Source organism: Heteronotia binoei, chromosome 9 (assembly GCF_032191835.1).
Source record: "Heteronotia binoei isolate CCM8104 ecotype False Entrance Well chromosome 9, APGP_CSIRO_Hbin_v1, whole genome shotgun sequence".
In the NCBI taxonomy this organism is placed as follows: Eukaryota; Metazoa; Chordata; class Lepidosauria; order Squamata; family Gekkonidae; genus Heteronotia; species Heteronotia binoei.
Window position 1 is genome coordinate 93642904 of NC_083231.1, and position 26631 is coordinate 93669534.

The 26631-nt window shown below is 44.9% G+C and overlaps 1 protein-coding gene across 1 annotated transcript in view; it reads left to right on the forward strand.

The window, feature by feature from the left end:
* STPG2 (sperm tail PG-rich repeat containing 2) overlaps positions 1–26631 on the forward strand; it is a 303935-nt gene that overhangs the window by 22722 nt on the left and 254582 nt on the right. The window contains exons 5-6 of the mRNA XM_060247026.1: positions 9037–9152; positions 12504–12615. Of these exons, the coding sequence (XP_060103009.1) occupies positions 9037–9152; positions 12504–12615 (228 nt within the window). The remainder of the gene's footprint in view (positions 1–9036; positions 9153–12503; positions 12616–26631) is intronic.

The window sequence follows — 26631 nt, forward strand, 5'->3', positions numbered from 1 at the left end:
TTGAGCTTATCGGCATCTTGGTGATCACTTAATTTACAAAATATTTACAAAGTGTATAGGTTACTTTTTATAGAACCTCAGAAGCAGAACCATAATACTGGACTAGCAGACTCTTGGTCTGACCCAGCAGGCTGTTCTTATGTTCTGCAGATACTATTTCGAGTGAGCAGAGTGTGGCAAATTTCATTGCTTCCCTAAGTGGCACACAGTAACTACTTCCACATGAGAAATGGCAGAAAAATACGGATTTCCTGCCCTGATTGGATTAGATGGTCTTGAAGCCCCTTTTCATCTCTAGGGCATGATGACTCCAGGGATTGACTCAAACTAGGATTTAGTAGATGGGAAATATTGTGACAGCTCTCCTTCAGAGCTCACAGCACAGGGTAGGAAAAAGTGTTCGGATATGTTGGGAGTAGGAAGATGCTGGAGTGCCAAGAAAATAAACTCCCCCATGGGCAGGGTTGCCAACCTCCAGGTGGTTGGTGGCGATCTCCTGGTGTTACAACTGATCTCCAGGTGACAGAGGTCAATTCACCTGGAGAAAATGGCCACTTTGAAAGTTGGGGCTCTTTGGTATTATTCCCAAATACCTTCCTCAGGCTCCACCCCCAAAAATCTCTATGTATTCCTCAACCTGGAGTTGGCAGCCCTATCTGTGGCACAGGACTTTGCAGGGCCCGGTGCTGGCTTGCAGCTGATATGAAGAGGATGCCTAAATAGGCTGACAAAAGAGCGAGTGGGTATTTAAAGACAGATTATAAATGGCAGCATTATGTTGATTAAAACAGAGGCCTGTGAAATATGCACTTGTATTCAGAGAGTGGGTTTTTAAAAATTAAGGCATAGTGTGAATGTGTGGTTTGTATGGTAATTGTCTTGTGGCTGGATGCCTTCCTAAGACATTTCATATCTGTGCATAGTTTCTGCACAAGCATTTGGGAGATGCAATAAATATTTATTTCGACTTGAGGTTGCACAGGCTGTAATCCCCAATCTGCTTTTTCCATGTTAAGCATTCATGCTAGGAGTGTTGACACTGATAGATTAGGTAATGTTGGGAACATGCTGGGTACTACCTGTGCACTGCAGCCCTGAAAGACAGTCCATTAGTGCTGGAATTAATGCACTCTGGGACTTTTAATTCTTCATGGAATCTATTTCCATATTTAATTACGGGAAAGTCATAGGGGGAAAAAAGTTACAAAGCACCTTCATCCATTTTTATTGTCAACGGGAGTGGCAATTAGTAATTCTTCAAGTTATATTGCAATGCTCACTTAAAATAATGCACCTCCTTGCTGAGTTTGCTTCAATTAAACCATATTTTATTTGCTAATGACATAGCAAGCTGACAGCGACCTTGAAGTTGGTATTGTCAACACTTCTTGGCAAAAAAGAGCTTGGTGATTTAGAGTTAAGAGTGCATCAATTTATTCTTCAGTCTGTCAGTGTTTTTAAAAGGCTTTTTAATTCCATTATAGATGGGATATTTTACCTGAGTAATGCACAGGTTAGTTAAGTAGCAGTCAGTTGGTATTATTTTTAAACCTAGAGCTTCAGCCTTATACGGAAAAAGGAATAATTTTATCCTGGTCCACGGAGTTGAAAAACAAATGGCCTGTAGTTGGAACACCTTTAAAATAGCTTGCAGAGCTGAATAGTTAAAATGTTCTTTGTAAATGTCAAATATATATTGACCTCAGTGTGCTTTTGTGAATAGTTATAAATATTTTGCTATTAAATTTGAGTTCTGTACCCAAAGAAAGTCACCCCCCTCCCTTTTTTGTAGGAAAATGTCAAAGCAAGATTTCCCTCCCCAGTTTAAAGAAGGCTTCCTAAATTCACAAACAGAATTTATGCACTGTGAATAATCAAAGCTACAGTGCTATTATTCAGCAGCAAAAGGCATAGAGCTAAATAACTGTTTTTTCCTCATCCGATAAACTGTTTCTGAAGGTTGCCTGACCCTTGGAAACAATGTGGGAGACCAATGGCTGGTGCTGATGGGAGTTGTAGGCAAAAAAACATCTGGAGAGCTACCGTTGGCCACCCCAGATATAGGGGGTTGTGAGGGGAAAATCTTTAGAAATCACATCTACCGCCACCTTGCATGAACAGAAGTGCATTTGCTAATGCAAAGGTCATTATGTATAGAGATAAATAGGTTTTTCAGTTAGCAAAGATGGAATTGTTCAGTCATAGATCAAAGCAGTCCTTGGTGATAGTTTCAAGAGGGCAGCCATGTTGGTCTATAACAGAAATGTGAGTTCAATAGACAGCCTGGCACCCTAGGCAAGGCTAATTTCTGGTGCCCCCCCTGCACTGATAACGTCGCTGAGTCTCATGGGAGGCACCCAATTCAATGCCCCCAGAAGGCTGGTGCCCTAGGCAGTCACCTAGTTTGCCTAGTAGCAGGGACGACCCTGAATAGAACCTTAAAAGACCAACAAGATTTCCAGGGTATATGCTTTTGGGAGTCAGAGATCAATTCCCCACTAGGCTTGTTCTGGCGTCAGAACTCTTTCCCCCACTACGCTTCCATCCGATTTCACACAAGCTGCTGTGGGGCTGTGACTTGCTGTGCCTCTTTCCCACAGCAAGCAGAAACCGATTTTCAGAGGATCTTGCTTGCCAAGGGAAAGAGGCATGGCAAGTCGCGGCCCCATGGCAGCTTGTGTGATATTGGATGGAAGTGTAGAGGGAAAAAGAATTTCGACCCTGGAACAAGCCTAGTGGGGAATCGATCAAAGTTTATATCCTGGAAATCTTGTTGGTCTTTAAGATTCTACTGGACTCAAATCTTGCTCTTCCTGGTGATAAAATTTTTGCTCCTTTCTGTAATATCACATGACCAGAATCTGGTCATGTCTAGGAGTTAAAGAACTATTTTAGGCTTGTCTGTTCTGCTTTTCCCTGCAGGTGTCTTCCTGTTTCTTGGAGCCGTACTTAAGCTTAGCTCTTGCTTCAGAATCGGGCAACAGGTTCAGGTTCATCTTCTCCTTTCCTCCCAAAAATCACTTTTGTGTGCCCAGTTGTGTTTCCTTGCCTTGCACTCTTTCCATCCCTCTGCTGCAGTTTAGAAAATGCTCCATGCAGTACTCCCCCCTCTACCCACACTGTTCTAGTTCTGCCCAGCCAATATCTCATTCAGTCTTCCTTTTTTCTGAAGCTGTTTCCTTGCTTTAATCCTGAATCCAGCTCCACCTTCATCTTCTACACTCCCTTTTAGCTGCATTGTTTCTCCTTAAAACATCTTTCTTCGTTTTCCCTTTCTCTGTGCATGCTGTATGTACACATGTGTGCACACCCGTGGGTGGCCTTTAGCAAAAAGCAGTGGGTAGCACACTTGTAGATAAGATTAACATACACAATACGAATTGCCTAGCTGGAATTGCATTTTAGATAGAAATTGCCTTGATGAAAATGCATTTTATTATTTTTGTCTTGTCTCTATGCCTTTGGTAGTCAGTAAAGCAACTTTTAGCCTTTTCTCTTCCTTTCTTCATTATGTCTGCAATAATACTTGTGTATCTATAGACATGTGATCCTAAATCGAGGGTTGGGAAACATGCTTGTGAAGGTGCTTCACATGTTTCTTACTTGCTTCCTGTGCAACAGGCTTAGTCTAATTATGCATGCTTCTGGTGCTGGGATGGTGATCTTAGTTTCCAAATACCAAAGCCTCTTTCCCCTCTATAGCTGCAGGGTCGTGACCTGGCACCAGGCCACGGAAGGCTCTTTGCCGGGTTGCAAGGGTCTCCTGTCGATGTCCCGCTGCTGGGTGGAGCTCAGCGGGGCCTGCTGCATCTGCGCGGTGGGCTCCAGGCTTCCCGCTGCTGGGCAGAGCTCAGTGGGGCCTGCTGCATCTGCATGGCGGGCTCTGGGCTTCCCAGTGCTGGGCGGAGCTCTGAGGGGCTTGCCGTGTCCACACGGCAGCCTCCAGGCTTCCTGATGCTGGGCAGAGCTCAGCGGGGCCTGCTGCATCTGCACGGCGGGCTCCAGGCTTCCCGCTGCTGGGCAGAGCTCAGCAGGGCCTGCTGAGTGTGCAGCGGGCTCTGGGTTTCCCGATGCCAGATGGAGCTCAGAGGGTCCTGCCACATCTGCATGGTGGCCTCCAGGCTTTCTGGTGCCACGTGGAGCTCGGAGGGGCCTGGTGCATCCACGCAGTGGATTCCGGGCTCCCAGCTGCCGGGTGGAGCTTAGCGGGGCCTGCCGTGTCTGCGTGGCAGGCTCCAGACTTCTGGATGCCAGGAGGAGCTCGGTGGGGCCTGTTGCGTCTTTGGACGGCTTCCAAGCTCCCCGCTGCCGGGAGGAGCTCAGCGAGGCTTGCCCCGACTCTGTGGCGGCCTCCGGGCTTCCCGATGCTGGGTGGCGCTCGGCACGGCCTGCCGTGGGCTTTCCGATGTTGGGAGGAGCTTGGGGGGGCCAAGCTGTGCAGTGCAAAAAGTCAGTAGTTTTAAAGGTGAGTTGCTCCCATCCCTTCTTTCCATTTTTCTTTTGTTTTCTTTTCCTTTCTTTTATCTTTCTTTTTCGCTACCTTTCTTTCACTCCTTCTCTCCCGTTTTCTTCCTATTTCCTTTCTCTTTCTTTTTTCTTTTTTTCTGTCTTTTTGTTTCCAGCTCTCTCCCCCTCCCTTCCTTTTATTCATTCATTCATTCATTCTTTCTGTCAGTCTTTCTTTTTCTCTGTCTATTTGCTTTATTTCCCACCCCCTACTCTTTCTTTCTTTCTTTCTTTCTTTCTTTCTTTCTTTCTTTCTTTCTTTCTTTCTTTCTTTCTTTCTTTCTTTCTTTCTTTCTTTCTTTCTTTCTTTCTTTCTTTCTTTCTTTCTTTCTTTCTTTCTTTCTCTCTCTCTCTCTCTCTCTCTCTCTCTCTTTCTCTCTCTCTCTCTGACTTTCCCCCTGTCTCTTTCCTTCCTATTGCTAATCTGAGTAGACCTGGGGGGGGGGGGAGAAGCTTGAAATGCCCTGCCATTTCATGTTTTCCCAGGCTGAGAACCCTAACCCTAAATCCCACTATTCTCCTACCTTTCCTAAACAAAACACTGCAAGAGTTTTAAGCGTGTTTGTACATCATTTCCTATCTCCTGGCTCCACCCGCAAAGTCTCCTGGCTCCACCCCCAAATTTTAGTGGGCCACAAAGGAGAATTGTAAAAATAACTGGGCCACCGGGGTGGGGGTGGGAGTTTGGGAAACCCTGCTCTCTAGTCATTAATGAAGTCTACTTCTGAGGCAACTGCCAATCAAGGGAAGAACTACCACCCCTCCCCATTCTGCCCCTCCATTTCTCTCTTCTTTTACCCTTTAAATTATCTTGAGTCTTCTTTCCTAGGATTCTCAAGAGAGGCAGGTAACAGAAATGACCAAATGCTTTGAAAGATTATCTGACTTGCTTGTTGAGGCTCACCTGTTTTCCACAGTTGGAAAAGAGATTCTGGGTGTAGTGGATGCATTGCTTCAGGGACTTCTCAAAGTATGTACAGTTCAGCTTTCATTCTGCTAAGGTGTGAAATATCTGCCTAGCTGCATTCAAGCTCTACTTTTGTCCCTTTCTGTTTTTTTTTTAAAAAATATAATATGTGCATGTTTTGTAATAAGCAATATATGTACTACTCGTTATTTTATTTGTTAGTACAGATCTGGCTTTTGCAAAATGTATTAAATGTTGTCATTCAGCTATGTCAAATGATGCTTGAATTGCTTGAGGATTGGCATCTTAAATATAACTAGAAGGAATCTTAATTTACTATCAGCTTAGATTTGTTAAATAAGTTTAGTTAAATCTCTGTCATTTCTAATTTTGAAATCTATTGTAAGGTGAATTATTGCAATAGACTTTTTCTGTGCATATAAGTAATGCAACTGTAACTACATTTAGACATCACAATGCAACAAAATGCCAAACAAGATTGTTCAGAATCCAACACTTAGCTGATCCTGGGAGTCAGTTTCTGATCTCCCTCATGGGAAATTTTGCTGAGTCCCAGCCCTGCTGGGAGACAGCAGTGTTTCCTGCAGTGTGGCAGGGAGAATCAGAAGGTGATTCCTTTATCAGCTGAGAGTCTGCTGCTGATATCCCAGACCTAGAAAAGATGCAGCATACCAGCCTGTTGCTGAGACACAGCATTTTGTGTGTGTGTGTGTGTGTGTGGGGAGATGGTTGGGTTAGAAGCTGACTGCCAGCTGACCAGGTAGAAGTAGACTTCTGATTCCCTCTTCCGCCCATTGCTGAGCCTGGGCAAGACTTGGGCATGGCAGTTAGTGATCAGAAGTCTTTGCCTTTTTCAGTTCTTTGTGTGTCAGCCTTCCCCAAACATGATTTTTGTTTTTCAGTTCTTTGTGTGTCAGCCTTCCCCAAACATGGGTAAATCAGAGGCCCACTCTCAGCTGAGTTAGGGGTGAGGTTCTGACCTGTATTAAGCATTACTTAGGGGGATCCTACTTTTTGATGTCCTTCTGCGTTCCTCACATAGCTCTGAGAGGGCTGGATTATGAATTTTCCCTGATTTGAGAATAATTTTACTGGGTGGGGGGGATTCACTAATGGTCTCCCCCCACCAGCTGAATTCTGACTGTAGCCCTCACTAGAAGGTCTGTTAAGACTGAGCCTGAAACAGAAAATGGGTTCTATTAGGGTAGAGTTATAGTCCAAGGTGGACATGGGATAGATTGATCCAGGCCCTACCAGCTGGACCCACAGCACATTAAAAATGATATTTAAGAAGAATTGATCTTGTTTGCTGCTGTGGTTATCCTTAAAGGTTGTTGGTAAATAATTCTCCTCAGTAACCACTAGATGGTGGTATAGTCCCATTACTGCGAATTTTTTTTTCCAGAGCATAGTGTGTTGGCTGGCCGTAGAACAGTTAGATTTGAGTCCAGGAGCGCCTTAGAGACCAACAAGATTTTTGGGGTATAAGCTTTTGAGAGTCAAAGCTCCCTTCATGTAATATTAGCATCTCTGGCCTTAAGGAGTTTTATGAACTGCTTCATAATGTGACCCTTTCTCTGTGGTAGACAGAGGAAGTTTGCTGCTGATCATGTGTTCACAACAAAATTAGCTCTTATGTTACACTGTATGCAGGATCTTCCTAACTTTTTAAAATAAAAAATGAAACGAGATACAGCATTTAAGATACAACCTGCAATGTCTGTTCCCCTTGTCTGAAGAAGTGTGTATTTAGCACACGTAAGTTTACTTTCTGAATAAAACTTGGTTGGTCCTAAAGGTGCAACTTGACTCCTGCTTTGTTCAACTTCTTCAGATCAACACGGCTGCCCACTTGGATCTATCAAAATGTCACACATGTTTCACATTCTTTCTTCTCCCCTCTATGAATACACTGGGACCAGAAAAGCCATCAGGCTCTTGGTCAGCACCTTTGCAGATATGCTTATTAATATAAAAATATATGCTTATTAATTTATAAAATAAAATATATGCTTATTAATTTACATTAACTCAGGCAAGAGAACAGCACATCTAGTCAGGGGTCTGTACTACTGTGGTTCTGAACGTCTAGCTGTAGTTCAGACAACTATAGAGATAGCCTGGCAATAAGTTAAAGTTATGAGAGTTTGATTCTGAAGTTGTGCTTTCATTAATTCAATACAATTTGAATCCCGAATACTGTGGCTCAAATATATAAATATCAGTATTGAGTGTTTAGTTGCTGGCCATTTTAGTGCATGTATTGTGGGAACAAATGCTCTTGGCTTACCATCCCACATTTCATCTCATGCTTTGCAAGAGTTGTTTTGGAATAGTGGTACAACGTATTTTTCAGGGTGAGGACCCATTTCTATGCCACCTGCATTCCTAATCCAATTTGTTGAATATTGCCATTTTGCTCATGTTGATAGGAATATCCATTGAACTTTGACTTAAGTATTAGAGCTTAAGTGTGAAATTAAGAGATCAAAAATAATGAAATGTATGTAGGATATAAAAAAGGTAAAGGTAGTCCCCTGTGCAAACACCAGTTGTTTCCGACTCTGGGGTGACGTTGCTTTCACAGTGTTTTCATGGCAGGCTTTTTACGGGGTGGTTTGCCATTGCCTTCCCCAGTCATCTACACTTCCGCCCCAGCAAGCTGGGTACTCATTTTACCAGTCTTGGAACGATGGAAGACTGAGTCAACCTCGAGCCAGCTATCTGAACCCAGCTTCCACCGGGATCAAACGCAGGTTGTGAGCAGAGCTTAGGACTGCAGTACTGCAGCTTTACCACTCTGCGCCACGGGGTTCTGTACATAGGATATATTTGTTCCTTTTTTATAGACAGTCTTGCTTTTTTTTATCTGGGCAGTTAATAAGATACAGTTCTGTCATAATAACATGGGACATTAGACAAAGTCAAATGAGGTTGGATCCAGCAGACAAGTTCATGCTTCACAGCCCCCTAGCAGCTGGCTGTATGTTTTTGGGGCACACAGCAATCTACTTAGAGAAGGACGAGAAACCTCTGCTCTGCCAGCCCCTTGTTACAATGTTCTGCTGGATCCAGCCCATAGTGCTGCAGACCCCCTCTCCTCTCTAGTTCTGGGACTCTGCAAGCTTAAGCAGGACAGAGAAGGGCATGATGGATAAGGGATGACCCTGAAGCCCACCATCATTCATAGATGTACATACTGGCTTTTGTGGGATCATTGGTCTTAATGATGAAAATGGTGCTGAGGTCTTGGAAGATGCTGTTATTGATGTACTTGTGTTTATTATGAATGGCTTGGCTTCCTCGTACAAATCCTCTTACTAAGTGGAAACCCCCCCCCCCCACATAGCTTTATAATGCCTGAGTTCATACATAGCACCTTGTTTTGTGTGCATAGTGGTACAAAGTTAACAGATGTGAAAAAGATCTTTCCACATATCAGACCTATGCCTGACTTATTTGAACCATGCCAATCTGGTGTGGGATAGATAGTACTGAATTTAGCCCAGGGAGACATGTATTCAAATCCTTGCTTTAGTTGTATTAGTGAAAGTATGGGTTACAAGCTAAATACCTTATTTCTCTCTTCCCCCTTCTTTCAGAATGATCCTGCTGTTGCTGTCAAATATAAAGGAGCTCATTTTGGAAACCTGACAGGCAAGAGACATCAGTTTAAGCCACGTGAGGGCCCTGGACCTGCAGACTATGATGTAACTCAGTATGTAATTTCCTTGTTTTAAAATTAAAATTCTTATCTGGCCCACATCCTGGTTTCTGTATCCTCGCCATTCATTACTGGAAGTGAAATATTTTGAAACATGACAGAACGTATTCAAGGAGGACATTTGAGGATAACTGTGACAAAAACTGTGGCGGTATAAAACTTCTTAAAGTTTGGGGGGATTATGCTTAGATAAATCTTCTACGCATGTCTTCCCCTCAGTTAAACTATACATTTTTCCCCTTGCCAATGCAAGAGATGTTCAGAAGTGGTTTGCCATTGTCTGGCTCTGTGTTGTAACCGTGATATTTCTTCGTGGTATCACATCTGAATACTGACCAGGGTTGGCCCTGCTTTGCTTCTTTGATCTAATGAGATCAGACTGGCAGTGGCTATCCAGGCCAGTAAGGTAGCATGTGTAAAAAGTTTTGTTGCATGATAGTAGAAATGTTGAAATGGTTTTAGTAGAGGTTAGATGTTGAAACAAGGAATTTTAGCAGTAGGGGTGGGCTCGAGCCAGCTGATGAACTAAAGTTTGTCATAAATTTCGGCGGGTTTATGGTTCGTGAAGAAATGTTCATGAACTTGAAGAACCACAATGAATTTCATGAATTTTGATGCAGTTTGTGGCAGTCTGTGAAGAGCAGAAAGCAGAAGTATAAACCCCTGACTGCCCAAGAAAGCCCCTTTAAACAGCTGAGCCATGCAGAGTGAATTGCTCAAAGTGGCTCAGCTGTTTAAAGGGGCTTTCTTGGGCAGCCAGCCTGTGAGTCTAGCTGCCCAAGAAAGCCCCTTTAAACAGCTGAGCTGTGTCAAGCAGTCTGCTCCAGGTGGCTTATTTCTTTGGCAGTCAGCCCCTAGTGCTAGCTGCCTATGAAAGCCTTTTTAAACAGTTGAGCCATGGGAAAAGTTCACTCTGTGGGGCTCAGCTGTGTTTAGATGGGAAACAGCTGAGCTGTGGGGGCATTTTTCCTACTGCCCAAGGAAGTCCCTTTAAACAGCTGAGCTGTGGGAATAGGCTGTCCCCGTGGCTCAGCTGCTTTTGGTCTAAACAACTGAGTTGTGGGGGCAAACTGTTCCCACAGCTTTGCTATTTAAAGGCCGGATAAGGAAAGACATCTGATAAATGAAGGAATAGGACTATGATTACAGAAATCTGAAAAGTAGGCAGAAATATTGGCAGCATATGTTAACAATGTCAAAAATTGGAATTACACAGGTAGATAACAGTACTGAGAGCAAGATAATGTATACAGCAGACAGATAATGTATAGCTCACTTTCCCATTCCCTGTATTGAAGCATTTTCTTGAATTTTGTTGCCTTTGTAAAAATGCCTTCCTGAACAATTGTTTTACATAGTTTGCAGACTGCCAAAAGTGTGTGGGCTTTCCTGTAGTGGAAGGAGTGGTGAATGCTAGCTATATGCTGCTTGTTTATCTCACAGCCTTCCTCCAGATGCTTTTCTTTGAACTTGGCTCATTTACAATATCTGGGACAGGTAGGAAAAATAACCTGAAGGATTTGGGGGGGGGGGGCGCAGTTTGAGGATCAGGTTGCACAACTCAAAACTTCAGGCCCATGCAGACTTATTAAGTGCTGGAATTTTGAGAAACTTCACTGTCTCAAAAAGTTGTCGTATTACATTTGTGGTTAAAATGTGTGAGTGGATCCAGTGGCTCCCTTAAATTATCTTGTGATAGAGAAAGACTTAATCAGTTGAAAAAAATTTAATAGAAGGAATAATTGGTTCCAGCTTTATAGAAGGAACTTGTTATGTCAGTGTGAAACATTATTTCCCATGTACAGTGGGCATACAGCATTCTGATATCCTTGACTATATTTTTGTTATATTTGATCTCTGGCAGCCTTGACTTGGGCAGTCCAGGCTAGCCTGGTATCATCAAATCTCAGAAGCTAAGCAGGGTCAACTCTGGCTAGTATTTGGATGGGAGGCCTCCAAGGAAGTCCAGGGCTGTGTTAATGAGAGGTGCTGCCTGATAAAATGGAGTACCTCAGTGCCTAGATAGAGAGTGGGTCTCCTATTCCTGGAAACAAAATGGAGTCTGACCAGAAACAGGCCAAGAAAACACTCCATCTAAAGTGTAGTGGACCCAGCAGAGAGCTTGTTCTGGTTGGCGCCTGAAGCTTGTCTCTCAGTGTAATCTCACCTAGTTCCCCCTCTCACACCTCCGCCCAAACAGGATGCATAATAACATGGGAACTGCTGGTAAGTGTCATTCTCACTCTGATCTTCTACTACCTGTCAGTAGTCTCTTCCTTTGACCCATCATCTCCACCCTGCCACTTCTATTCAAATTCATGATTAGACCCATCCTATCACTCAAGGTCTTTGTCTTTCCTAAAAAGTCCCTTCCTGAGTGTTGGCCAAAACCGGTAACAAACCATTGAGTCATGTCCGAGCCCATCGTTCTACTAAATACATGGATTTCCCGATCTATTGTTTTAATGAAGTATCTATTAGAGAAAGCCATCACCGGGCCATCAAGGACTTCTCAGTAACTAACAATCCCCATCCGTCGGATCCCTATGTAATATGGGTCAAAAACCCATTTTGGTGTGCATTCTGTAGGGCGCCATTTGCAGTCTGTACCCCCCGTTACTCCTATAACTGGGTCTATAGGGCATGTCACGCTGGTTGTGCTTGTCCCTCTCTCTATATTTTCCACTGAATGAACGTCTCCTCTTCTGGATCAGGTGAATATTACCTGCTTTAACGACCCTTCAATTCCTGTATCGATAACCTGTATTTTTCCTAATTTCTTGAGTGCTGTTTTGTATACCTGTGTGTGTGAATCCTTTTATTACATACTTGAGTAAAACATTATAAAATACCACTGCTTGGACTATTCTTGGCTGAAAACCCAAACTCTGTATAATTGAAAGCAAAGATCCTTCACTCCTAATTCGCTCTACCAAGTCTCTTAGCTAATTTCCCCATTAAACATAAGAGACTCAAAGCATTGCCGGTAACAGCTGCTATTTAGGGGCAGGCAATGGCAAACCACCCCAACTTCTCTTGCCTTGAAAACCCTGTGGGGTTGACATAATTCAACAACAACAAAACCTTTGGAAGAAAATGTTGATATGAGAAAGAGATGAGCCACCCTTGGCATGGATTCTTTTAAGTTCAGGCTATAGCACTACAGAAGTTTAAGCCCTCGTATTAGTGGGCAGTCCAGTCTCTTGTTTGTTATTGCAAAGAGCAGCTGCTTCTGATGGAATCATTGAATGGATTGGGAGGGGGGAGAGCTTTCGCTGTGCATAAGGAGATGCTCAGGCATTTAAAAGGGGGTGACTCATAAATCTCTCCAAACTTTCTCTAAAGGGAAACTGCTGTGTGTTATGAGAATGTCAACATCAAGAAGGAAGGCCTGAAAAAATACGACCTCTGCATTCCTCGGTATCATGAAATAATAGTATTACAGGAAGAAAAGAAGGTAATGCCATTCAACTGTTGCTTTTTGCAGTACTTAAAAATAATTTATGACAGGACTGAAACCCTGAGATATAAAGGATTACATGGACAGAAAATATATTGGTGTTAGACAAGAAATTTATCTAAATGCCAAAAAAATATATATTCTGTTTTATGTTTGTTAGCACTCTGTTGGAATATTGTGAGGACAAATGAGATAAAAGATTAAAGAACTCTTTGCGAATTATGCACACTCTATGATTTTAATGCACCAATTTATCTTCTGAAAAATTGAAATCTGAGAAATCATGTGTCATGTTTCTTCAAAATAGATGGGACAGAAATGCCCAATACTTTTGATCCCAGCTTGAAATGGGAGTTCTTGAAATGGTGAGTTCTTTGATCTTGAATACCAGCTTCCCCCCGCCCCCACGTAGCCAGTTTAATATTACTCACTGGTAGTCACTTCTCTTGGTTTTGTCATGAAGATGTTTGGGTGTTTCATTAGCATTATATACGTTTCATAACTGCAGAGCTCTTGTATACTTAATGTGCTTTGTGTCTTTCAGCTCATAGCTGAAATTTCTGTGTCCTTAGTTTTCTGTTTGCACTGCTCAAATAGTAGATGAGAAGAGTTGTAGAGGAAATCAACCTAGTCATTCAGAAGAACTGGGTACACTCCACCTGAAATTTAATATAGTCTAAGATTACTATAGAGCAGTAGTCCCCAACCTTTTTGGCAGCAGGGACTGGTTTTGTGGAAGACAATTTTTTTCATGGACTGGGGTGGGATGGGGCATGTTTCGGGATTATACAATTGTGCACTATTTTGGTTTGGTAGTTAAGTGTGTAGACTCTTATCTGGGAGAACTGGGTTTGATTTCTCACTCCTCCACTTGCAACTGCTGGAATGGCCTTGGGACAGCCATACCTCTCACAGAACTCTCCTTGAAAGGGCAGCTTCTGGGAGAGCTCTCTCAGCCCCACCCACCTAACAGGTTGTCTGTTGTGTGAAAGATAAAGGTGATTGTGAGCCACCCTGAGATTCGGAGTGGAGGGCAGGATATAAATCATAAAATAAATAAATCTTATTATTATTACATTGTGATATATAATGAAATAATTATACAACTCATGGCCCATTTGCTAACAGGCCACGGACCCCTGCTATAGAGGATATAGGCAGCTGAATTGTGCTTGGGCTATTGTGCTTGGGCTTACAGTAGGTTGGTTGAAAATTGACCTTTGTTTTGCAGCATTAATGTTTCTTATTGTTTGGATCTGATGAGGAAAGTAAAGAAATAGAAATTACTAAGAAGACATTATGGCCTCCTGAATTATGTAAATAGAGTTATTTATTTGGATTACACTTTGGCCTTACATTTTGCCCTGTCTCTTTTGTTCTGATATCTCCCCCACCCTAAATTAATTAAAATCTACTAGTGTCTGCTCGTTACTGCCCAAGGATAATTTCTTATCTACCCTTCTCCCAACCTCTGTTTCAAGGAGATGGTCAGCTGTACTGGTTCATGAGATGGTGAAGCCCTTGTCTGTGCTCAATGTGTATATTTCAGCATGAAGACATTTGAGATGAAAGAGTGGGTGAAGTTCTATATATGCTAACTGTCATGCCAGCAGGCCTGGGCTAGGGGTGCCTGCGCCCCTAGGCCGAACCCCTGACCTCCGCCCCCCCTATATTTTTTCCGAACGTGCAAAGTGCATACCTCAATGATGTCATAATGATGTCACTGGCACATGCCCCCCTGGACTTTGCCGAGCCGGGAGCTGGTATGGGGGGGCGGGGACGGCGGCGGGGGTGCGGAGAAGTAGGTGGCGGCTGGCCGGGTGGCGGGCAGCCTCAGGGAGGGAAGAGTGGTGGCAGCTGTGGGGAGAGGAGGCTGGTGGCCAGCCACGGGGAGACGAATGGCGGTGGGCGGGGAGATGAATGGCAGCGGGCGGCCGTGGGGAAGCAAATGGTGGTCGGCCACAAGGAGGGGATGGCGGTGGCCGGCCATGAGGTGGTGAACGGCGGTGGGTGGGCAGCCACAAGGAGGCGAACGGTGGTGAGTGGGCGGTTGTGGGGAAGGGATGGACGGCAGCGGGGAGAGGGCCAAGTGGTGCCCGAAGCAGCCGTCTACTTGGCTTATTCCCATGCACTGGCCCTGCATACCAGGAAAGACATACCTGGAATAGCCACTTCTTTTAATAGAATATTATCAACAGGGATTTTTTTTAGCAGGAACACACAGGAACGCAGTTCCAATGGGCTTGGTGTCAGTGGGTGTGGCCTAATATGCAAATGAGTCCCTGCTGGGCTTTTTCTACAAAAAGCCCTGTGTGAGACAATGGTGCTGTCAGTGGGTTGCGGCCTACTATGCAAATGAGTTCCTGCAGGACTTTTCCTACAAAAATAGCATTGATTATCAACATTGGGTTCTGACAATAGTACAGAATAATATGGCTGCCATCTGTTTTGTTTAAGTAGGGCTTCTGTGCATTTGAAGGCTGCATGACTAGTGGCATATTTTTTTGTTCTTGTTTCAATTTCATTGGTTGCTAGGTCCAATTCAAAGTGTTGATATTGACCTTTAAAGCTGTAAATGGTTTGGCACCAGATTACATTAAGGATCTCAGTTTCGCTTGTGGACCTAGCTGGATACTAAAGTCATCTTTGAAGGTCCTTCTTTGAGGGCCTTACAGTAATTGTTGTAAAGGAAGTCACAAGGTAGAGCCTTGGTAGCAGCATCATGAATGTTTTGTGCATTCCCAAAGAGGTTCTCATGGTTTTCTGTGTTGTTTTTGATTGATGATGTCATTATCCTTCAAAATTGTTTCTCTGACTGGAAATTGTCTTCTCTGGTTTGTTTAAAGGATAACTCTTGTTTCACTTATGTCAAGATTGATTTTGTTGGCTTTTTTGTTTTGGGTTTTTACTAACTTTCATGTCGTTTCTTGTAAGCCACTCTTTTATTCTATGTGGCATCAATAAATCTAATCTCAACATGGGTATTTAAACCTGCAGACTGGAACTATCAACAGACAAGACAGATATTAATGTAAACCTGTAAAATCTGAAATCTAAAACAAAAACAAACATTAGGTGATTAGAAATCCCCAGAATAAGTGGCATTCATTTCTTAAAGCTGCTCCCTTGTTTAGCTGAGTGTGAATGTCTGAACAGTGTTGCCAGCCTTCAAGGCATGGGCTTCTGTCAGTGAAAAGAAAGAGGATGGGGCAGTTCCCTTTCCAGGGCTCTTTTGGCCCTTGCAGAAAGACTCATTGGGCCAGGGCCAGGAACAACTACTGGGTGACTTGCTATCACCCAACTCACATAGGCCTGGCTTTTTGCTACAGTTCAACAGCAGCCACCTCACAAAAGCCAATGTGGTGTTGTGATTAGAATTTCCAAGGAAGATCTGGGAGATCCATGTTTGAATCATTGCTCTGCCATGGAAGCTCACTGGTGTTACCTTGAGCCAGTTGCACATTCCCCATCTAACTTACCCCACGGGAAGAGGAGGAGAGAAGAATGATGGCTTTGGGTCCCCTTTGTGTGTGTGGGGTATAAAGGTAGTAAATAAGTATGTCTAAATATGAGGGGCAAATGAACAACAAGTGAGTGAGAAGGAAAGAAGGGAGCAGTGGAAGGTAAGGATGTGGGTGTTGCCAGAAGGAGAGGAAGAGGACATAGTGTGGGAAGAGGGCTACAGGGAAAATGAGATGTTCCCTGCAAGTCCTTGCAGGTTCTCCACTGCACAACTGGACCCAGTCCCCACTAAGCAACTCGGCCAGAATTTTCCTGGGAAGAGACTGAAGAAGAAGATATTGGATTTATATCCCGCCCTCCACTCCGAAGAGTCTCAGAGCGGCTCACAATCTCCTTTACCTTCCTCCCCCACAACAGACACCCTGTGAGGTGGGTGGGGCTGGAGAGGGCTCTCACAGCAGCTGCCCTTTCAAGGACAACCTCTGCCAGAGCTATGGCTGACCCAAGGCCATGCTAGCAGGTGCAAGTGGAGGAGTGGGGAATCAAACCCGGTTCTCCCAGATAAGAGTCCGCACACTTAACCACTACACCAAACTGCAGAGGTATAGAAGGAAAGAAAGATGAAGACAGGAAGGCAGATAAAGGACAGTTGAGATGCTATGGAGGCTTTCAGAGAAGGAAAAGAAGTAATGGAGGAGGGAAAATGTTTTTGTTATGTATGAGAGTCAGTGTTGTCATCAATGGTGTTCCTGCCTGGCTCATTGGAGCCTGAAGGACTGAGCTTGGGAACTTAGGAACAATGGGCAGTAGGATCCAAATCCAGACTGCCCTGCTCCAATCACAGGTCCCCTGCTGGTTTGAATGATCCAATAACATGCTAGCGTGGGAACCCAGTGTTCTATATAGCGGGCCCTGTTCTCCAGTCTTAGTGCAGCCACCTAGTATGCTGTACTCAATAAAAAGCTTGTTATCACTGCCACCTTGCCTCTTCAATGCATAGAACCCACTATATTATAGTGGCGACGAAGGTGGGATCCTGGTAGGCGAACTAGCAACTGGCAGCACATCACACCTTGCAGCAGCTGCTTCGAGCTCCGTGAACCGCACCGCCACACTGAGAACGGTTACCAGGCCAGGAACCGAGAATGAGCACTCCAGCATTGTCCAGCTCCTCTGTGCCTCCAGCCGCTGTACCCCCAATGTTGGGGCCCAACATGACCCGGATGTCCAGCTCACAGGGGTACATCCAAGAGTTCAACCCTGAACAATTGGAGCGATGGGAGAGATGGGAGAAAAGGCTGAACTACTTCATCCTCTACCACAAAATCACGGATGAGGAACACCAGAAGCATCTCCCGCTCAGCGTCTGCAGTGAGGACACGCTAGAGCTGGTGGAGAGTCTCCTTTCGCCGACAACACTGAACGAGGCTACCTACAAGGCCATTGTGGAGAAGCTGACCGACCACTTCTTGCCCCCGGCCAACATGCACAACCAGGGGCATCGAGTTCCACAAGCGGAACCAGAAGGCCGGAGAAACTGTAGCTGCCTTCCTTGCTTAGCTCTGCTGCCTTGGCTGTGAGTGCGCCTTCACCAGTCTTGGAGAGGCCTGGGAGAGAGGATGGAGGGCTTTCCCCCCCTTTATGGAGGAAGTGAGCTGCCCTGTCTCTCCAAGAGATAGGATGGGAAGGGCATATAGAGCTTACAAACAATGTTGAAGCAATGTGAAATGGTAAAGAAGAAACAATCACCACTGTGATGATCAGTATGAGAAAAAGGCAGACTAAAACAGCCTAGTCTTGTGACTGGAAAAATAAAATTACAGAAACAAGAATAAAATCAATGTAAGGCCTTTTACTGGGCCAATCAAATTAATGCAAAATAAAATTAACCATGAAAGAAAAATGGTGTTAGCCAGAAAGAAGTGGCAAGTCCCAGTCACTACTAAAAAAAAACTGTCCGGAAAAGGGTTGGTTTCAAGAGCTATTGCAAACTTAGCAGCCAAAAAATTTTCCTGTGTGTGGAGTGCAGACTGAGAAGCCTCTCTCCCCTCCTTTCTCTCTCTCTCACCTCCCCTCCCCTCTCCTTCCTTCCTCTATCTCTTCCTGTCATTTGTCCCCCATCTTTCTTTTCCCCAAAAGTAACTTGACAGGCCATGCATGCGCTCTGATAATAATAATAATATAATAATAATAATAATATTTTATTTTTATATCCCGCCTTCCCCGCTAGGCGGGCTCAGGGCGGCTAACAGACATGGAAGTCCCATTATTCACATTAAACAATATAACAGACATGGGAGTCCCATGATTCGCATAAAACATAGCAATTTAAGCATTAATTACAAATAAGTTATTTAAAATACATAAAACATATAAAATAGGTGCTAAAATGATATAGTCCTGATGTATATAAGATGGCTAAGTATCTGTTCGTTCGTTAATCAGGTTCTGTCTCAAATACCACAAGATGTCTCAAATGCCAACTGAAAAAGAAATGTTTTGCAAGCCCTGCGGAATTGGTTCAGGTCCCGCAGGGCTCGCACCATCTCTGGAAGGTCATTCCACCAACGAGGGGCTATCACCGAGAAGGCCTGCTCCCTAGTGGCCTTCAACCTAACTTCTTTTGGCCCAGGGATTGTTAATAAATTCTGGGAACCAGATCTCAGTGCTCTCCGGGGTACATATGGGGAGAGGCGGTCCTTTAGGTAGGCAGGTCCTCGGCCATATAGGGCTTTAAAGGTAATAACCAGCACCTTATAGCGAACACGGTAGACAACCGGCAGCCAGTGCAGATTGCGCAGCCCAGGCCGTGCAGGCTCCCACCGTGGTAGTCCCTCCAACAGCCTGGCCGCCGCGTTCTGGACTACCTGGAGTCTCCGTGTTCGGTACAAGGGCAGCCCCATGTAGAGGGCATTGCAGTAGTCTAACCTCGAAGTGACCGTTGCGTGGATCACAGTTGCTAGGTCGACGTGCTCCAGGAAGGGAGCCAACTGCCTCGCCCTCTTAAGATGGAAGAAGGCAGATCTAGCAGTGGCAGCTACTTGGGCCTCCATTGATAGGGAGGACTCCAGTAGCACTCCCAGGCTCTTGACTCTGCGCACCGGTACCAGTGGCGCACCGTCAAAGGCCGGTAAAGTAGTCTCCCCTCCCGGTCCGCCGCGGCCCACGCAAAGGACCTCAGTCTTCGCCGGATTCAACTTCAGCCCGCTCAGCCTGAGCCAGTCAGCCACGGCTTGTAATGCCCGGTCCAAATTTGCTGGGACATCACCAGCCCGGTCGCCCATCAATAGATAGAGCTGAGTGTCATCTGCATATTGATGGCAACCCAGCCCATACCTCCGTGCAATCTGGGCAAGGGGGCGCATAAAGATGTTAAACAGCATCGGGGAGAGGACTGCTCCCTGAGGCACTCCACAATGAAGTGGGTACCTCTGAGACAGTTCCCCCCCAATTGCCACCCTTTGTCCCCGACCCTCAAGAAAGGAGGAGAGCCACTGTAAGGCTAGCCCCCGAATTCCTGCGTCGGCGAGGTGGCGGGTCAGCAGCCGGTGGTCGACCATATCGAACGCCGCCGATAGGTCTAACAACAGCAATACTGCCGAGCCGCCTCGATCCAGTTGCCGTCGGAGGTCATCCATGAGGGCGACCAGGACTGTTTCTGTCCCATGGCCCGGGCGGAAGCCGGACTGGCATGGGTCTAGGACGGAAGCGTCTTCCAGAAATTCCTGTAACTGCACTGCCACGGCCCTCTCAATAATTTTGCCTAAAAAGGGCAAATTTGAGACCGGCCGGTAGTGTGCCAATTCGGCCGGGTCTGATGACGGTTTTTTCAGGAGAGGGCGGACCAATGCCTCTTTCAGGGGTGTTGGGAAAACACCTTCTGAAAGGGATCGATTTATAATATCCCGTATAGGATATCTTAGTTCCTCCTGGCAGGCCTTAATTAGCCAGGAGGGGCAAGGGTCCAGATCGCAAGTCGTGGAACGTGCAGTGGCAAGAATTCTGTCGACTTCCTCCAAGCTGAGCGGGTCGAAGCAATCCAGAGTTGAATCAGAAGACACGCATTGGGCTTCGAGTCCACTTACTGCTTCCATATTGGCGGGGCAGTCCTGGCGGAGCGATTGGACCTTATCCGCAAAGAATTTCGCAAAAGCCTCGCAGCCAATTTCCAATTCCTTAGCTTTAGAATTGCCTTGAGGCAATGTAGTCAAATTCCGAATTATTCTAAATAATTGGGCTGGGCGCGAATTTGCGGATGCAATCCTAGCCGCAAAGTATGTTTTCTTTGCGGCCTTGATTGCCATCTCATAGGACTTCATAAACTTCCTATAAGATGTTCTAGTCGCCTCGTCACGAGTGCGTCGCCATTGCCTCTCTAGCCGTCTAAGGCCTTGTTTCAGCTGGCGTAATTCCGGGGTGTACCACGGAGCCAGCTTAATCCGAGGTCGCAGAGGGCGCCGAGGTGCGATCTCCTCGATGGCCCTAGAGAGCCGGCTATTCCAGGTCTCAATCAGGCCATCAAGGGAGTCGCCAGAGGGCCAGGAGTCCCGCAGAGCCATCTGGAACCGTTCCGGGTCCATTTGGCTCCGCGGGCGAGCCATAATCGGCTCCTCGCCTAAACAGGTTCGGGGGGGCATATTTACACGGGCCTTGAGGGCGAAGTGATCCGACCATGGCACTACCTCTGTGGTTATATCGCTCACTACAATCCCGGCCGCGAAGATCAGGTCTAACATGTGTCCGGCCTGGTGGGTGGGGGTTGCAACAAATTGAGAGAGTCCCAGTGTCGCCATGGAAGACACTAGGTCCGTCGCCTGGCTGGAGGACGGGTCATCGGCATGAACGTTGAAGTCACCCAGGATTATCAGCCTTGGGTGCTCCAGCGCCCAGCCTGTCGCCGCCTCGAGCAGGGACGGTAAGGCGTTGACCGGTGCGTTAGGCGTACGGTACACCAGCCAAATCGCCAACCCCTCTTCATCCGCCCACGCCAGCCCGGCACATTCAATGCCCTCAATCTTTGGGGCCGGGAGCGCCCTAAAGGAGTAAGCCTCCCGTGCAAATAATGCCACTCCTCCCCCCCGCCCGCTAGTCCGCGATTGGTGGAAGACCGAGTAACCTGGGGGAGCTGTTTGCGAGAGGGCCACTGTATCACCCTCCCGGATCCAGGTCTCGGTCACGCAAGCCAGGTCCATATTCTGCTCGAGCATAAACTCTCGGAGAATTGAGGTCTTATTATTGATGGACCTGGCGTTGCATAACACCAATGACGGAGGGGGGTTACTCCTGGTCCTACTACTTGTCACCCTTGGGATGGGCCGCAGACTGGAGGGGGGCCGAGCATAAATGTTTGTGATATTGAAATCATTTAATATCTTGACTGTTTTCTTTGTGTTTTTGAAGTAATTTTTCTCTAGATTGCCAGTTTTGAGTTGGGAAATACCTGGAGATTTTGGGGTGGAGCCTGAGCGGTTGGCATTGCTTTCTGACACATGTCTGGTGATGCCAGGGGGTGTGGCATATGCAAATAACTTATGCAAATAAGTTATGCTAATGAGTTCCTGGAAAGCTTTTTCTTCTAAATGACCTCTGAATAAACCATACTACAATAATGGTATGTGTGCTGCTGACATACTGGCAAACAGTAGAGGTGGCCATATTAGCTAAATCATAGGATTGGTTTGCTTTAGGTACTGGGTGTTTAGGAAGGACAGAGATATAGCATGGTTTATCTAAAAATTCATTTTGAGAGAATGACACATTTAGTCCATTCAGGGGACAGTTGTTTTTACATAGTTAGAGAATTTTATATACTTCCAACACAGCAATAAAAACAATAAAAATACCCCTTATATGACAGGGAAGAGCAAGTGTGTCAGAGTAAAGGAGATGTTGCCATAAGACTGATGATTGGCTATAGTGCTCATCTTTGGTTTTCAAGCTTAACCCTTTTGATCATCAATCAGTCAAAAATGGCAGGTAGTGACCATTAGGAGGATTCATTAGCACCCTGCAGCGTGTTTGCACCAGGTGACCTACATCTGTCTTCATTAGAAGTTTGCTAGTTGCCAGCAGTGAACAGATGGGTCATTATTGTGTACCTTGCCCTTTGGGTGTGCCTGGAGGACAGGCAAAGTCATCCTGAACAGGACACGCCGTGTTACCTCACAGAGAGCAAGCAGCATACTTCTGCTAATATTATTACAGGAAATGAGTGTGATCATTTGTTGCTAACCTGCCTGCTTGTTTTTCAGGTTTTCAGTTGATGAAGATGGAAGTGCAACTTCCCAAAATGCTTTTTTTTTTATAAACAAGATAAAAGAACCTTTTGCCATGGCCTGATGCAATTGATGTTCAGTTTGGCAAAAATCTCATGTTAGCTACTCATCAAGTTTTACCCAGTTGACTGTGTTTAAATAAGTGGACATATTGCAAAATCTCAATAAGGGTATTTTAATGCACTCTTAAAGGGTGTGAGTTCCTTTCATGTGAGAGTTTGCAATGTAATGAGCAAGTTGGTGCTCATAAATAAAGGCTGCCTTTTAACAGCTTTTGAATATGGAGTACACTCTGTTCCAAAAGACCTGAATCAAAAAAGATTCTGAAATGAAAGAAATTTAAAACTGTTCTGTGTTTAGGGAACATACGGATTTTTAAAGACAAATTGACTTTCATTTTAGTGGAGCACTTTCAGCTTCAGTTGTCTTAGCTCTTTTTGTTACAAGTAGTTATGGTTTGGCTCATGAACAGGGAACTGACTTTTTGCTGATCATTTCAGATTTCATGAGTAGTCTGAGCCTATTTGTTAGTGATTATATAGTCAAATGGTGCAGACCAATGCAGTTGGCAGTGTTTCATTCTCTCACAGTCAATGGAAGTTGTGGCTCAGTGGCAGAACATCTGCTTGGCATGCAGAAGGTCTCAGGTTCAATATCCAGATGAAAGGACCAGGCAGCAGGTAATGTGATGGATGTCAAGACAGTGTGCGATTGCAATAAAAAAAGGCCAATGCCATGCTGGGAATTATTAGGAAGGGAATTGAAAACAAATCAGCCAGTATCATAATGCCCCTGTATAAATCGATGGTGCAGTCTCATTTGGAATACTGTGTACAATTCCGGTCACCGCACCTCATAAAGGATATTATAGCATTGGAAAAAGTGCAGAAAAGGGCAACTAGAATGAGTAAAGGTTTGGAACACTTTCCCTATGAAGAAAGGTTAAAACGCTTGGGGCTCTTTAGCTTGGAGAAATGTCGACTGCTTGGTGACATGATAGAGGTTTACAAGATTATGCATGGGATGGAGAAAGTAGAAAAAGAAGTACTTTTCTCCCTTTCTCACAATACAAGAACTTGTGGGCATTCAATGAAATTGCTGAGCAGTCAGGTTAAAACGGATAAAAGGAAGTACTTCTTCACCCAAAGGGTGATTAACATGTGGAATTCACTGTCACAGGAGGTGGCGGCGGCTACAAGCATAGCCAGCTTTAAGAGGGGATTGGATAAAAATATGGAGCAGAGGTCCATCAGTGGCTATTAGCCACAGTGTGTGTGTGTGTGTGTGTGTGTCTGTGTATACACACACATATATTGGCCATTGTGTGACACAGAGTGTTGGACCTGATGGACCATTGGCCTGATCCAACATGGCTTCTCTTATGTTCTTATGTTAAAGACCTCTGCTTGAGACCCTGGCGAGCTGCTGCCAGTCTGAGTAGACAGTACTGATCTTCAGGCCCAGTGTTGGGGTTCTGCCACCCCAGGCAGAGTTCCACTCCCCATCCCCAGCCTGGGCAAGGTTGGGGTGGCAGTGGGCGCAGTCAGAGCTGGGCTCTGAGTGCACTCACTGCCACAACCCCCCACAACCTCGCCGAGGCTTCCTGAGTCTCGGGAAGCTATGGTGAGATCAGGACGGCAGCGGGTGCATTCAGAGCCGGGCTCTGAGCATGCTCTCTGCCACGTCCCCTATGACCTCGTTGAGGCTTCCTGAGTCTCGGGAAACCTTGGCAAGATCAAGATGGCAGCAGGCGCATTCAGAGGTGATCTCTGAGCTCACTCACTGTCACTCCTCCCCATGACTTCGCCCAGGCTTTCCAAGTTTCGGGAAGACTGCGTGGGGGGACGAGCGGCTGGGCGGCACCTGCGCAGTGCGGTCCGAGGAGGTAGACTGCCAGGCAGCGAGGAGAGGTGGCTGTCTACCCTGTCTACTTGGCCAGCTCCCACGCGCCAACTCTGCTGATCTTGAAAGAGAAATGGTCTGATTCAGTATAAGGCAGCTTCATGAGTTCATGTGTTCAAGTCCTGCTCCTTCCACCCTTTCCCAGAGAGACCACTCAATAGGCAAACATATAAATAAATTGTAAGCAGCCTTGAGCCCCACAAATAAAGTCAGCTAAAAAATGTTTCAAATAAAAATCATTTGTGAGCAAACGGATCAATCAGCCAGTGATTATAAATAAGTACTATTTTAAAAGAAGTTTTAACATTTGGTGTTTAAGTCTGCATTATCAATGTTATTGGATGTGTGTGCATTTTTGCACAGTTTTATGGGTGACATAGTTCCACCCTCATGTCATTTAATTACGTGATTTTGAACATCCATGATGACCTTGTGTAGAATCATCTCCTGCATAGTGCAAAATCAACCCCCCCCCCACCGATGCAAGGAAATGGAACTATACCACCACAAGAAAACCAACTCTCCTAGCACACAGTTATTGCACACCTAGACTGATTTCCCAGTCACCTTATGCCGCTCTCAAGTGCCTCTTCTCAGCGGGGATTCCTTCTGATTTCACACTATTTGCCCCCAGGGCTGTAAGTAACGTCAGCATTTTCACGCTGCAAACAGAAACTAGTTTTTAGAGGTTTCTGTTTGCTGCGCGAAAATGCTGACGTTACTTGCAGTCCCGGGACAGATAGTGTGAAATCGCAAGGAAGCCCCGCTGAGAAGAGGAACGTGAGAGAGAGCGGTGTAAGGTGACTGGGAAATCGGTTCTATAGCTGCTTGACAACTACGTGAGGCAGATTGCTTATAGGCAAACAGATCATATGTTTGACTCATGGGTAGTTGCAACTGTCCAACAGTATTGAACATGTTTGCTTCAAGGTTCATGGCATCTCTATTGGCAAACGGAGTCACAACTGTTTTCCTGTGAAAAGCAAAAGTTTGTTTCATTGATGCGAGGGGGGGGGGGGTCATTTCCTGTCATGCTTACTACCATTGAATATGGGGGAATGGGAGATTTTAATCTAACAATTAAAAACTTCCTTTTGATCATCCTTTCAAATATTCAGTAAAACCAAAGAGTAAACAAAGAAGCATACTATTGTGTCTGCACTTTGAATGGAGCCTGAGGTTGTGTTTCTCAAGTGACTGTCCCCTGCCTTGTTTTTGAAACTGGGCAGAATGTTAAAAGCAGCTCCAAAGAAATAAAAGTCAGACTCCCACTGGAGCATGAGTAAGCATGCTACATGTTCTTAAGTGGCTGAGTTCCTTTGATACTTCTGTTAATTATTATTCCTGCCTTTTATATAATGAGGCTGTTTTTGAAGTATTAATTTTTAAATTGGTGTATTAGAATTCACATTGGGGGAAAAGTGTGTTCATGAGTCATGGTGATGTACCGCTTGTTGCAATGGAAGTTAATTAACTAATGACAGTGAGAGTCTGGTCTCTTTTCCTTTTCCTTAAAGGTATAGAAATAACAGGGTTTTTTCATGTACATTGTCACTAAGTGGAGTTAGCCCTAAGAGGGGAAAAAATAAGCTTAGAAGCATGTTTCATTTCTCAATGAGGTTGTACAGCTGAATTTAGGAATGGCTTTTCTGAATGTACCTGTTAAAGTTATGGTGACATTTAGAGTTACTGGCATTTGCAACTTTTATACCAAATGTCATCTTGTGTTATATTGTCAGCTGAGAACATGAGGATTTAACAGTTTGAAATGGCAATATATGAGAAAACATATAAGCTCAGAACAGCCATAACTGGTTATAATGTCAAAATCACACATGACCAGCCTGCATTTATCTCCGTCACTGCACTTCTGTCTTTTCAGGGAGTTCAACAAAGAAAAAGCTTTTGCTTAGCTAAATATTTTTTAATACTTTACATTTGTATGAGTTTTATGACTTACTAACTAACAATGAGGTTTATTTTCAGGGATAAGATTTACCAAGGCAATAATTTATGGATAGTAATTTTGGGGAGGGAAATCAGGTATTTTGTGAGAAGTAAATGGGCCACCTTCTGCTGAAATAAAGTTGCCGAATCATTTTTTCTATAAATACATGCAGTTTATTTCCTCCCCTTGCTCTTTCAGCTGTATATATTTTGTTGGTTGCTGATTATGCACTAGTGCTTTTGCAGGCGTTTCACCCTCCAGAAATTTAATTTCCATTGCTAACATTATCACAGGGGATCAGCCCTTTTTTGTGTGGCAACCCTGTTTCTCTCCCCTTCCTTAGGCAAAATGTCAGGCCATTATAGGGAAGGGAGGGAGGGTGTCCCTCCCCATATCCCCAACAACCCCTACCTAAATGGAGATTAG